At 32.9% G+C, this 14,031-nt stretch overlaps 5 protein-coding genes across 5 annotated transcripts; 4 read left to right on the forward strand and 1 right to left on the reverse strand.

Moving 5' to 3' along the window:
• Window positions 1-1,041: 1,041 nt before the first annotated feature.
• On the forward strand, window positions 1,042-2,643 carry NAEGRDRAFT_73248 (uncharacterized protein; the record flags this gene model as incomplete). Its single annotated transcript, XM_002671652.1, has 1 exon — window positions 1,042-2,643. One exon carries the CDS (start codon window positions 1,042-1,044, stop codon window positions 2,641-2,643), a length of 1,602 nt encoding a protein of 533 aa, XP_002671698.1.
• Window positions 2,644-5,203: 2,560 nt separating this feature from the next.
• NAEGRDRAFT_73249 (rho family small GTPase) lies at window positions 5,204-6,162 on the forward strand (the record flags this gene model as incomplete). The annotated part of the gene is made up of 2 exons (XM_002671653.1): window positions 5,204-5,706; window positions 5,757-6,162. The coding sequence occupies 2 exons, from the start codon at window positions 5,204-5,206 to the stop codon at window positions 6,160-6,162; spliced, it is 909 nt and encodes a 302-aa protein (XP_002671699.1).
• An 856-nt stretch (window positions 6,163-7,018) lies between these two features.
• NAEGRDRAFT_73250 (FH2 domain-containing protein) lies at window positions 7,019-10,531 on the reverse strand (the record flags this gene model as incomplete). Its single annotated transcript, XM_002671713.1, has 1 exon — window positions 7,019-10,531. The coding sequence occupies one exon, from the start codon at window positions 10,529-10,531 to the stop codon at window positions 7,019-7,021; it is 3,513 nt and encodes a 1,170-aa protein (XP_002671759.1).
• Window positions 10,532-10,776: 245 nt separating this feature from the next.
• On the forward strand, window positions 10,777-11,562 carry NAEGRDRAFT_73251 (uncharacterized protein; the record flags this gene model as incomplete). Its single annotated transcript, XM_002671654.1, has 1 exon — window positions 10,777-11,562. One exon carries the CDS (start codon window positions 10,777-10,779, stop codon window positions 11,560-11,562), a length of 786 nt encoding a protein of 261 aa, XP_002671700.1.
• Window positions 11,563-11,947: 385 nt separating this feature from the next.
• NAEGRDRAFT_73252 (uncharacterized protein) lies at window positions 11,948-13,894 on the forward strand (the record flags this gene model as incomplete). Its single annotated transcript, XM_002671655.1, has 1 exon — window positions 11,948-13,894. The coding sequence occupies one exon, from the start codon at window positions 11,948-11,950 to the stop codon at window positions 13,892-13,894; it is 1,947 nt and encodes a 648-aa protein (XP_002671701.1).
• Window positions 13,895-14,031: the final 137 nt, after the last annotated feature.

Raw genomic sequence — 14,031 nt, forward strand, 5'->3', positions numbered from 1 at the left:
GTAAGGTGTTGAGGTTATTTCTTCTTTTGCTGTTTGGCACCAATGTTTAAATAAATGGCAACACTCTTGTCATAGGTCATCTGTTTCAAAATCGCCAATACAAATTGTTTTGGAGTTCCTGTTGAGGTTTTCTACAGATTTAACCTTTTATCCATCCACAAGGAAGTTAAAGTAGCTACTTTTGATTCATCTTTGAATGAGGAATACTTTGGATATTGAACATTTTTGGTTGAGTGCAAATTCTTATTTACAGATCCTCCATGGAGTGGGAAAGTTGCGTTTTCCAATTTTTTGGCAACTAACATCCACAACATTTTCAATTTTAATACATCTCACTCTGAAGGATGTTTCTGGATTCTTTGTTATTGGTTCAAGCCAAATAGAATCCAGCAATAATAATATTTATCAACATGAAGAGAACTGGCTTTAATATTATCGACAATCATTTTCCGATAACATGATCACACAGTATTTAAAAATTCCACTAGACTCATTTTTTTTTAAAGTGAAAAAATCAAACCAATCGGGCGGGAAACTTACGCGCACAAATTTTCCCTCCAAATCAAAACTAATCTTTTCGTTGTATTAATCATAAATGAACTCAAGTAACATAAAAACTTATTATTCCAATAACACCTACTCAATACTTTCTAAAACAATCTCTCACTATCCATCAAACGAAACGTTTTGTTGATTCAATTCTCTTATTAATCACTCGATTACCTCAAGCATGGTTTCGAATAAAAATTGATGGGTAAAGATAAATCACTTACCAAAATGGAAAGCCTAACTTTCATTCAGGTTTTGGAAACTCGGTCATGAACAAGGTAAGATTGAAAAAAAACGTTAGAAACGAATTCCTTTTGGCGTTTCGAATATTGTTTCGTCATCACTACTCTGTCTAGATTGTATTCTATTCATCATCGTTCATCATCACAACAACATATTGTAAATATAACAAAAATTCTCTTCCTTTCGAATAACAATTAGTTCGGAATCGTCGTCATCATTTCTAATAGTAATATTTTAATAATACGAAAAATGGGCGTTCAACAAAGCTCATCGTCATCAGGAGGTGGTGTTGGTGTTGGTCTAGATCATTTACTTCATTCCATAACCATCAATTCTGGTCAATATCTAGCAGGTGATGATGATGAAAAAATTGTCGGACAAATTCAAACCACTAGACAAACACGTTCTCTTTTCAATACACGAATTAATCGAGTAAATTCATCATCTAAACCTGTTGGTAGTAATGGTAAAATAGACAAGTCAAATGCCACAACTCCACCCATTGGAATGTTAAATTCTGAAGCGATGGAAAGAGTTAGAGATAAATTAGTGAATGCATCTTCAATGTGGTTGAGTATTGATGATTCGAATCGTGAACAATCAAGTTTACAAAAACGAATTTTGAATGGTTCAGGAACAACTTCGATATTACATTTTAGAAGAAGAGCTGCTTCGTCACCTGAGGAACGAGAGAAATTGATAATGACATTGGCAATGTATTTGAGTCATAAGGAAGAAATGTTGACTTCGTATATGGCATCTGACTGGATGTCATCTGTTAGAATTATTGAGAAAATGTTAATTCCGAGTGAATATTCACAGTTTATAGAGTTGGCTGTTCAAGTTATTGATGAGAATTTTGAATTGCCAAGTGAAGATTCAGAATCTCTAAAGAAGAAAAAGAATCATAATAGAAATAGGTCAGGAGGAATTTTGTCATCTGTTTCACATCATCAACATAGACGTCAAGCTGTGCCTAAAAATCAAAATTTGACGCCTCAACCATCTACTGTAGAAACACAATATGTAAATATCAAACTAATGATTGTTCCTCAGCAACTAAAATACTCGACGCTTGTAGAGGCATGTTTTCCAGTTTTGGAAAGCTTTTTAATTGATCCAATGGATGGAATTGCAGATAGTTTTGCAGTTTCACTTGTTGTAGATAATTGGTTCCTCTATTTTGAACCTGACACTAACTTGATTATACCAAAGAAATTATACTGTACAGCCAAATCATTTGTGGATGAGCAAATTCCCACATTTGTACGAGTTCAACACAAATCCAATCAGATTCAATCCCTACTTGCATCATGTGTGAGTAAGTGGAACAATTCAATGTATTTTAAAGCATCCAAGACAGATGATATGCACACCATGTCCATGGAAGAACATGTAGAACCTTCTCTTGAAGATTCATTCAGTGATAGATCGACTGCCAGCAGTTTGAATCAAAAATATTATGGAAATTCGTTTGATTTTATTGAAGACTTTTTTGTAAACTATCTCAAATTTGATTTTATCAACACACCAACTGCCAAATATTTACAATCATTTTTACAAAATGTACAAAAATTCGGATTTAGTGAATTAATGTTTAATGCAAGTGATGACCTCTCATCCAAATATGGAGAGGAATTGAGATTGGCCAAGGATGGAAAGCTCAGCTTTTTAGACTCTGGTGAGTTGGATTTTTTTATGGATAAGCTTTCCTTGGCTATTCAAGAGAATGAACCAATTTTCGAAACAATACCGAGCGATTGTTTGGAGAATAATCCATTCGTTGCACTGAATATCTTGAATGGAGCATTCAACATACAATATATAGACGAGGATGAGTATGAATTATAACGGAACAAATAAAGTTTATTCTGATTTAATGGACCATTTCAACTTTTTACAGCTTTCCAATAACTTGTAACCAAGTGATGTAATGAGTTGATTATCTTGTAAAGTAATATCCCTTAAGGAAACAAGGGTACTGGTCGAGCATGTTAAAGCTTCGATATCGTCATCTGAAAAATAATAAGTAATCAAAACAACATTCTTAAATGTCTCATTTTGAGACATTATTGGAATAAAGTTGATTGTTTTTAAATCTTCATAACTTTCTAATGGCTTTGCATTCCTTATACTTAAAGTTTTCAATTTGTTAAATACTGTTGATTTTGCAAGGAACAATAAATCACTAACTATTAAGGGCAAGCTTAAAGTTAATGTTGTAATGTTTGAAAAAATTTCACAAGTACTAAACATTTGATATCCTTTCAAATTGCTCTCTTTCCTATCAATACTCAATTGTTTAAGGGTAGACAGTGAAGAATAATTGCAAAGTTGTATTAAAATATCAGTTTCTGATTCCTTCTCCTGCTGCGTACGGAAAATAACTGTTGAAAGGGTTTTGAGATGGGGAGATTTAAACATATTAAAAAAATCGGTATTCTTTGGATCAATAATTTGAATTGTTTCCAAATTACAAAGTGTAGTATTTTCTGACAAAGAGGAAACACCTATTTCACTAATACTTTCTAGAGATAGAGACTTCAATTTTGGAAATTTGAATCCACAAATAATATCATCCAAACAATTCCACGTTCTAAACTCAAGAATTTGTAGGTTTGGGCATTCCATATCTGAAATTCCACTATTGTGCAATTTGTGCACATTTTTATCATTTATCCACAGTGTTATCAAGGATTTACATTTAAATATATCAATTATAGAGTAATTATTATTAATAAATACTAATGCCTTGAAATCTTCAAGAAGTGATAATTTGGATATTTTAATTAGATCAGTATCTTGCACAATATTTAAATGCAAAATTTTAAGACTATTTGTAAAGTTATTTACAACGTGTGAAATTGAAAATGAACTCTTAAGGTTTGTCAAGTATAATTCTGTCAAATTATAATAAAAGTATTTTTCAAAAGAAATACCGCTAAAGGTTCCTTCAAGAGCTAAACTTTTAACTGTAGTGAGGTCTCTGTTTGTCAATTGTGAAAAATCAGACGTACAATTTGCAGAAAATAACTTGATAGTGTTCAACTTTTTGCTTCTATGAAGAACTTCAATACCGTGTAAATCAAGTGGTCTGGAATCAAAACTTTCTAAATTCTCAAAAAATTGAGAATTCATGAAGCTTAAAACTGTATCTGTTTTTTGCAAATTAATTATTTTGAATCTCTTCAATAAAGAAGCAGCTCTCAAGAATTGACGAGAAACCAACAACAATTTGAAACCTTCCAAATCAGGAAGAAATTCCAACAAGTAAACAATTACATCATCACACATAATTTCCGTTTTCTTTGAGAGTTTCACTTTTTTTCTTTCCTTATTCCCTTCTTCAATAGTTGGCTGTATCTTATTGAATATTAGATGATTATTTTCCAATACATTATCGTCATCATTAGAAAGAACGTTGCTCTTTCTCTTTTCTCTTTCCATTTGCAATTCAATTTGTTTTGTTCGCTCCCTAGCCATCATATATTGAAAAGCCTGATCCGATGTCCAACCACTTTTCTCAAGTAATTGCAAAACATCACCAAGGCTTTCGTTACTTGTTTGTGTAATGGGTTCCATGCTTAATCAAGTGGCGCCACTTTTTTTTTGTGTGCTGTAAACAATTATTGCTGTTCACACTACAGTTAGAGTGTGAGCTCTTAAATTTCCTGAATAGGACATTAAGTTGAAATTAAGCTTAATAAATTGAAGAGCATCCTGATGAGTTTAATATATTGTGTATTGAACATGATTCTCCTATTACAAAACCAAAGAGTAGTGAATTTTATTGATGGTGTGATGACCATTAAGTTATTTCCCTTCAATGATCGGAAGTGAACTTGCTGATGATATTGATGATAAAAGATGTGCCAATTCACAACTCGGATGAATAATACTAAGTGGAAAACTCCAAATATCCAAAAACTATTATTCGCAGTTGTTGAATTAACATTCGAAGAAAGTTGTTCATAAAATAGTTCTAAAAAATTGTGCAACGTTATGCTAAACGATCATCACACCATTCATCATCAATATTAACAACAACAACAACAACATTTTAGTGGATAAATTTATCTTTTGAATCTCCCATATGATACCAATAGTAATAATAATATTATTTTGTGGGAATGTTCAGAACATTCTTCACCTGAAGTGAGTGCAATCTCCCGATAAATTGATTCATCATCAATAATAACAACAATCATGATGCATTGTAGATGATGATGATGTGGCGAGCCTGATGTTGTGTGTTGGAACTCACATTCCAGAGTAACCAATTGTTCATCAAAAAATGTCACAACTCCATATGATAGAAGATTTGAACGATGATGTATTTCACATTATTTTATCTTTTCTTCCATTCACAGATTTAAATCGACTACCATTGATTAGTAAGAACAATTTCCGAATGTCTCAACTTGCTCTCTCTGACACGTATCATGAAACCAACTACCGTACAAAGATTGCCTATTTTAATGGAACTACTTATTCGTATTATTATCACCCATATGCTATGGAATTTTACAAAGAATATTTAAATATTACATGCAATTTTAGAAGAAATTTAATTAATTTTCAATTGAAAGTTAATGAATTGATTGCGGAAAATTATTCGAAACAAGAAGAAGCTCTGAAAACTAAATTTGATACTGTAGAGCTGTATCGACCATTTCAGGAAATTAAAAATTCAATTAACGTGGAACAAATTGAGAAACAAAAGTCTCGATTGAAGATTATCATATGTGGAGAAGGAGCTGTTGGAAAAACAAGCCTTATTCATAAATTATATTATGGCAAAATACCTGAATACTTTCCAGGAAATTGTGAGTTGGAAATTGGATATGGATATTTGAATAATGTAACAATGAACAAATTTGTAACATTGACATTGTGGGATACTGCTGGTCAAAAGTAAGTTCAATTTCTGTAATTTAGAGTTAATTAAAAAATTCATATTTCAGAGATTATGATAAGTTGAGACCACTTTCATATCCATATACAGATGTATTTTGCATTTGTTTCACTAGGATTAGTTCAAAATCTTTCAAAAAGATTCCATCTCGTTGGGTTCCTGAAATTAATCACCATGCACCAAACTCTGCTCTGGTTTTAATTGGATGTAAATTTGATCTTTTATCAGATACTGATGTGATTACAAAGCTAAGATACAGACATTTTGATTCAGCTGTCAAATATGAAAATTCAGTTCAAATGGCAAAGAATATTGGAGCATTAACATATATTGAAACATCTGCACTGACTGGTGAGGGAAACGTTTCAGATTTTGCTGAGATTATTACTAAATGTCATGCCATGTTTAGAGAAATATATCCTATCAAATCAGAAAAGAAGTGTATCATTTGCTAGGCAATAAAAAGGTCATGAATTCAGCTCTTTGTTGGATCACGAACATTTGGAGAATCAATACTTGAAGATCTTCATGCTTTCTTGTGGAGGAGCAAATGCACTAATATCTTCATTTTGATTAATATCCCTAGCAAAGAAGAAAAAGTCTGGATCGCATCTAATTGGTACCAAACCAATTCTATGAGCAAGGACTTCGTCTTGAATAATAGATGTATTTGTTACGATAAACAACTTTTTCAATACAGAGGAATTGGTATGTATATAGCGCGATGAAATGGTATATATATCGTTTTAACTTATACCAACTCAACATTGTCTGTGGCTTGATGATTTCGTCTAGCGGAAATTAATATAATATAATTAAATAATAAAGATGAGTAATGTAGTGCTTGCAATCGCATTTGGTTTATTATTAATAATAAGAGTATTAGTGATTATTTTGTTGAATATTATATTGAATCCATCACAGCAACGATCAGATTATAGAATCATAAATGAAAACCACTTTAGTATTTATTACGATATATACCTGAACGGTATGCCATGATGTATTTTTCTAATTGATCAAACATATTTTCGAGTTTAGTTTTTGCTTGTGAAGTAGTTAATGTTGCGATAAGATGATATCTATGATCTCTGAAGTCAACGAACTCACGGCAGAGCCTACGAGGAGATTTTTGCTTCATTGAATTATACATAAAATCCAATTCACAGCAAGCAATTATGATGTCCAGTGCCCAAAGAGGAAGAAGGAGAAAGTTGTCAAGAAGGAAAAGGAGAAGGTTGTCACTCATCTGATAAAATTTTGTCGAGTCGTTCTAGATTTTTTTTATGGCAGAAAGGCTTTTATTTACAATTAGAACTGCGATGATGAAGAAACTTGTATCGTTTGGCCAGCAATTAACTCCATACAACTCAATGGTTTTTTCGATGATGCAACACTGAACAAATGATCATCATCGCTGACATGTGAAACCGCCAAACCTCCAAAGAACGCATTCTTCATCTTTTGTCTCACTGTAAGCTTTTTAAGATTGGTGAAAAAGCTTCCTACTTGTTTCTTTCGTTGTTTCTCTTGGATTCTTGCCTCTCGTAATTCCTTTTCTCTTCGTTCTTGGACGATGACGTGCGTTTTGGTCATGTTTTGAATGAAGTGAGCGACGATGCTTATCAGGGTCCTCTTTTCAATTTCCATATTTTGGTGCGGTTTCAGAGATTCTGATAATGTTTCGTCTGAAATAGTTGATGGTATACCATTTGGATTCTCGTCTTTCATGATATCTTTCTCACCAAAGAGTTCTTGAGTGGATTTGAGTGAGTGTTCTGCTTTGGTTAGTAATTGGTCAATTTTGACAATTTGAGTTTCTGCCATTTCAATAATTGGTCCAATAATTTCAATAAATCGATCAGTTTCGTCCAAAAGATTCTTCTCTTTCATAGATTCCATTAATTTAAATGTCTTTCTCACTGAATCGACTTCATCTTTGAATTGTTGGATTTCTTCTCTGATGAGGAAGAAATTCATTGGTGCACATTTTGGAATATTAGAAAGCTCACTATCCAATTTTAAAATTTCAGGGAATTTTTCTTGACATAATTGACACAACACATGAATCATGGTCTTTTTCTGATCAGTTGATTTGACTTGTTCCAATACACTTAATGACGAAACCTTGAATCCATAAAGATTTTGCATTTTAGAATTCCCAGTATTCAAATAATTACTAATTGTCAAGACAAGTGACAGCAAATTAAGCCAACTTGGTGAGTTCTGCAATTGATCGCAAGCACCAATAATTATTTCCAGCTTGTTTCGAATATTCATTGCTGTAGAAGCCAAATTGAATTTAAACATCCAGGCAGCAATTCTATTCAGTGAGAATGGAATATCACGAATTTCATAAATAAACTTCTCGACCAATCCTAGAACCTTAACATTCATTGGATTTTGAGGAAGATTTTCCAATTCTTCAGCTGTTTTTGTAACACTTTCAACTTCTTCACTTGTTGGCATGCACTTAGATAGACAGGAAACAAGCTCTGTATCGTATGATTCGTCCATTTGTAGAATACCCCTTCTCAATCTTGCAAATTTCATTTCATCAGTTTCGTCCTTATTGAGCTTCTTGATGGATTTCAATTGGATTGAAATCATGTAAGATTTGTTTTGATCCAAAACTTTCACTTCCTCAATCTTTGGTTTGTTGTTTGCTGGTTTCTCCTTTTCGGCTGGTTTCTTACTGATTTCCACTTTCTGGAAGGTCTTTCCCAACGATTCCAAATCAATCTTCTTGATTAGTTCATTGGTATTTTCGGCAAGTTTCTTCTCCACAAAAATTGTCTTTTTCACTTCGGTGTTCAGTATCCTTTCGAGGAAGATTGGTTTCGTGGCAGTACTTGGTTTTGCTTTTGGTAATTGAGGAAGATCTGAAAGAGCTCCCACATTTCCAACAGGTGGTGTTGGACAAGAATTACTTCCAGAAGGTGGAAGAGGAATTCCAGAATTCATTCCAGGAGGGAGTGGAACTCCTGTTGTAACAGGAGGTTGTGGAATGACTGGAACTTCTGGTGGAGTAGCACTAGTTGAAATGTTCTCTACAGGTTGCAATTGTGAAATTTCAACTGGTTTGGCAGATTGTTCTTGTAGTTGACTGACAACTGTTTCTACTACATGTTGATTGACTTGTTCAGGTTTCTCTTCATCCAATGAAGTAGCATTATTGATAATATTCTTATTGAAATCATCTTGTTCTTGTTTCTTTACCTTTTTTTCAAGGTTTGTTTTTTGGGTTTCTAATTTTGCATTTTCATTTTCCAATTTAAGAATATATTGCCTCATTTGTTCAATATCCTTCCGTTGTTCAATTTCTGTTTCTGTGGTGAAAGTGACCTTATCTTCATTGATTGCAATTTTCAAAATTCTATCAATTGTCTTCCATGAATTGTAAATTTCTCCCACACTTTGATTCTTAATAACTCCAAATTTGGTCAATCTCAACATGGTATTTAAACTATTCACAAAAATATTGTTAATTTGATTCGATTCATTGCTCAAACTTGTCAAGTAACTGGAAATTGATTTGGAAATCTCAATAGGATTAGTCGTATCCACATCTTCCAAAATTCCCAAACAAGTATCATGATAATATTTGGAGAAATGTTTCTCAAATGCACCAACTTGCAATAAAACATTCGAATAAATTGGTTCCTTTCCCAAATCAATATCCAAATCATCAATAATCTCCTCAATTCTCAAATGAATTTGTTTTGCAGAAGTGTGCATTCCCAAACCTTTCAATTCCTTAACAATCATTGATTTAATTCCCTCATTTGGAGATTTTGAAATCAATCCATTGAAAAACACCATCAATGCCATAATATATTGCTTACTATTTCCCTTACATAAAATCTCCTCAGCATGATTTTCTAAATTTGCCAAATCATTGAAACTTTTCCCTAAAAAGTGAAATCTTTTTGGTTCACTTTTAATTTTCTTAAAAAGGTAAAAATTTTCCAAAATCAAAGCATGAGTATCGACATTCTCAATATGAATATTCAAAATAGCTGTCAGGAGAAGTAAGGCCTCAGCTCTCAATTCTAAAGATTCGCAATCAAGAATTAAAACTAAAGCTCTCAAAGCATCTCGATCTTTCAAGAAGAATTCTCTTGAAAATTCTGAAGCATCTAAAAGTTTTTGGGTGCATTTGAGGAAGTGAACTTCGAGAGGGATTCTATCCTTATTGATTTTATCTGAAACAAGTTCTGAATGATCGAGTGAAGTAGTCATCATGGTCAACCCGCCACCTGTCAAGAAATCTGAAATCCATTTTGAGTATTTTGAATCCTTTGCCATATCATTTGAATTTTCTGAATCTTCTTCATCGATTCTATCTACACACACCTCCAAAACTTCACTAATTGTCTTCAAAATATTCGAATCATAATTCGAATCTTTAAATTGTTGTAAAATTTCTTCACAACCATTTTCGATAATTGAAATCAATTTCTGAGAAAGATTAAAATTATTCTCTGGTACAAAAATTGTAGAAGTATCCAATACTTCAGACATGTCATTTGCCAGAAAGAAACCTGTCATGTTTGTTGTTGGACGATCAATCAGAGTTTCGAATATATGTTCAGTGAAAGAAGAAAACTTGGCAGAAGATGTTGGTTGTTCCGTAGCAGTGGTAATATGTTGTGTAGAGGAGAAAATATCCGAATTATTGCTAACAGTAACTTTGGACCTTTCTGTTTCGTTTAAATTAGTTTCATTATTCGATGATGATGATGGAAACACATCTTGTAATGTTGGTTGTTCATGAATTGAAGATCCTTCATCATTGGAAGTGTGACTGTCAGCATCCTCCATTGTTCTACTTATTTTTTTTAATGAAAGTTGACTGGAGTAATGAAACGTCCAACATCAATCACAATTTTCATTGTCAAAATTTGGTAACAAGCAATACAAGCTTTCAAGTGAAAACCATTTTATGAAGAGGTCAGTAAAATTCCTTAGTATTAAGAGTTTCGAATATAAGAACAAGGAACACATTCCTTTGATCATCAAGGAACATAAAAAAAACAAAAAATCAAAAATTGTAAAAAATCAAAAAAATGATAAAATTTCTTTCTTCGTTTTTTCAAAGTCAAACAAGCACGACAATTAATTCAACTGAAATCGATCAAGTTTATAAAAATCCCGATTCGAATATTCTTGAAAAGGTACCTGCGGAAATTATTGTAAAAATTATGAGTTATCTACTCGTAAATGATGTGAATTATTTTGGTCAATCGTGTCGAGTTTATTTTACTTTATTATTTGGACAAGATTTATCGAGATTGAAATCAATTCAACAAATTAAAAAGAGTTTCGTCTGGAGAAATATGGAAGAAATATTAAAATGCAATGAATTGAAGAAGGAATATGAAAAAGATGAGCTGGCAGTAATGATTCAAACCCAAATATGGAAACCTTTAGTTTCGTATTATTTTCCTCAATTTGTTTCAACATTGAACATCAAAAATTGGATGCATGTACTAAGGAGAAGGATAACTCATTTAATAGTTCATCATTCATCGAGTCTTCCTGTCAAAAAACACTTTCCATCTGAACCATTTAAGGAAATCAAAACTTTGGATGATTTTATGACCTATCCACGAGATACAGTATTGCCATTAGTTTCTTTCATTGAAAACTGTTCAGACTGGGAATACGAATGTCCCTTAAAGAATGCCAAAATGTCATTTGTCTCTCAACAAGTCAATTTCTGTCATGTCTGTAAAGAAAATGTTTATGAAGTGAGAAGTGAGGATCAATTTATCGAACACGTTGAGAAGGGTCATTGTGTGGCTTATGGAATGACTGGTGTTTCTATTAAGGGAAAGAGAAAATTCAAGTAAAGAAGAAAATGGTTAATTCTCAATCCATAACTTAGAAACCTTTTGTGAAAATGAATAGTTTTAATATCATATCTTGATATTATAAAGTAATAAAATTTGGAACCAAATGGTATTGGATTAAATCTTCAAGGAAATTTTATTCCGAACAAATTCCGAAAAAAATGGTTAGCGTCATTCCGAGGTTTTTGAGCCAAAAATAATTCGGAAGCTTTTTGATGGTGATGAAGTTTATTTTCGGGATGTGTGTTTTGGAGAGTAGTATTTAAGTGATGACACCAATCTCAAATTGAAAATAACAATCAAGAAAAAAGAAGCAATTCAACAATTGAAAGCGAAACAAGCTAACTTGTAAATAATAATAGTAAATAGTAATAATAACAACAAGATGTCATCTGCTGAAGTATTTGATGGAGCTATTGGTATTGATTTGGGAACAACTTATTCATGTGTTGGTGTTTATATGGGAGATAATGTAGAAATCATTCCGAATGATCAAGGTAATAGAACAACACCTTCCTATGTTGCATTCACTGATGAAGAACGTTTAATTGGTGATGCTGCCAAGAATCAAGTTGCAATGAATCCACACAATACAGTATTTGATGCTAAACGTTTAATTGGTAGAAAGTTTTCCGACTCAACAGTTCAAGATGATATGAAACATTGGCCATTCAAGGTCATTACAAAGAGTGATGAGAAACCATACATTCAAGTTGAATACAAAGGAGAATCACATGTTTTCACACCAGAACAAATCTCATCCATGGTCTTGACTAAAATGAAGGATATTTCAGAACAATATTTGGGTAAACAAGTCAAGAAGGCAGTCATTACAGTTCCTGCCTATTTCAACGATTCACAAAGACAAGCAACCAAGGATGCTGGTGCAATTGCTGGTTTGGAAGTTTTGAGAATTATCAATGAACCAACAGCTGCTGCCATTGCTTATGGTTTGAATAAGAAGGGTGAGAGAAATGTTTTGATTTTCGATTTGGGTGGTGGTACTTTTGATGTTTCAATTTTGAATATTGAGGATGGTGTTTTTGAAGTGAAAGCCACTGCTGGTGATACCCACTTGGGAGGAGAAGATTTTGATAACTTGATGGTTCAATTCTGCTGTCAAGAATTTAAGAGAAAGTACAAGAAGGATATTCAAGAAAATCCAAGAGCATTAAGAAGATTGAGAACTGCTTGTGAAAGAGCCAAGAGAAATTTATCATCAGCTGCTAACGCTTCAATTAATGTTGATTCAATTATGGACGGAATTGATTTGGATATTTCAATGACTCGTGCTAAATTTGAACAATTGAATATGGACTTGTTTAAGAAGTGTTTCGAACCAGTCAAGAAGGTTTTACAAGATTCAGGATTGGACAAGGCACAAATTGATGATGTTGTTTTGGTTGGTGGTTCAACACGTATTCCAAAAGTTCAAGAAATGCTCAGAGAATTCTTCAACGGTAAAGAATTGTGCAGATCAATTAATCCAGATGAAGCTGTAGCTTATGGTGCTGCAGTTCAAGGTGGTGTTTTAACTGGTAAGGAAACCAAAGTCTTACTGATCGATGTTACTCCACTTTCATTGGGTATTGAAACAGCTGGTGGTGTCATGACCAAATTGATTGAAAGAAATTCAACCATTCCATGTAAGAAATCTGAAATCTTCTCAACCTATGCTGATAATCAAACAGCAGTCACTATTCAAGTCTTTGAAGGAGAAAGAACCTTGACAAAGGATAATCACTTGTTGGGAAGATTTAACTTGGAAGGTATTCCACCAGCACCAAGAGGTGTTCCAAAGATTGAAGTCACATTTGAAATTGATTCTAATGGTATTATGAAAGTTTCTGCCAAGGATACTTCATCTGGTAAGACACAAAACATTACCATCAAGAATGAACAAGGACGTTTGAGTAAGGAAGAAATTGAAGAAATGGTCAAGAAGGCCAAGGAAATGGAACAATTTGATAAGGAATTGAAAGAAAAGATTGATGCCAAGAATCAATTAGAGGCCTACGCCTATCAAATGAAATCCACTGCTGATGATCCAAACTTGTCTGGTAAATTATCAGATGCTGATAAGAATACCATCAAGAAGACATGTGAGGAAGTTATTAATTGGTTAGATAATAATTCTACCTATTCAAAGGATGATATTGAAAAGAAAAGAAAAGAATTGGAAGGTAAATGTGCACCAATTGTTAGCAAGCTGTATCAACAAGGAGCTGGTCAACCAGAATTCACACCAAATGGAGCAAACTTTACCTCATCAGGTAATACTTCCAGTGGTTCTGAATCAAAGCCAAAGTTTGAAGATGTTGATGTTGATTAAATAAACAAACCATTTCTCATCTCTACCAACACTCGAGTTGATGCAACATTCTTAATTGAAGCGAAAAGGCAAAAGATTTCAAAGAGATACTACTCGCAAGATTTAAAATCGAAATAGATAAGGACTTTAATGGAATT

Source organism: Naegleria gruberi (genome assembly GCF_000004985.1).
Source record: "Naegleria gruberi genomic scaffold NAEGRscaffold_59, whole genome shotgun sequence".
Classification (NCBI taxonomy): domain Eukaryota; phylum Heterolobosea; class Eutetramitea; order Acrasida; family Naegleriidae; genus Naegleria; species Naegleria gruberi.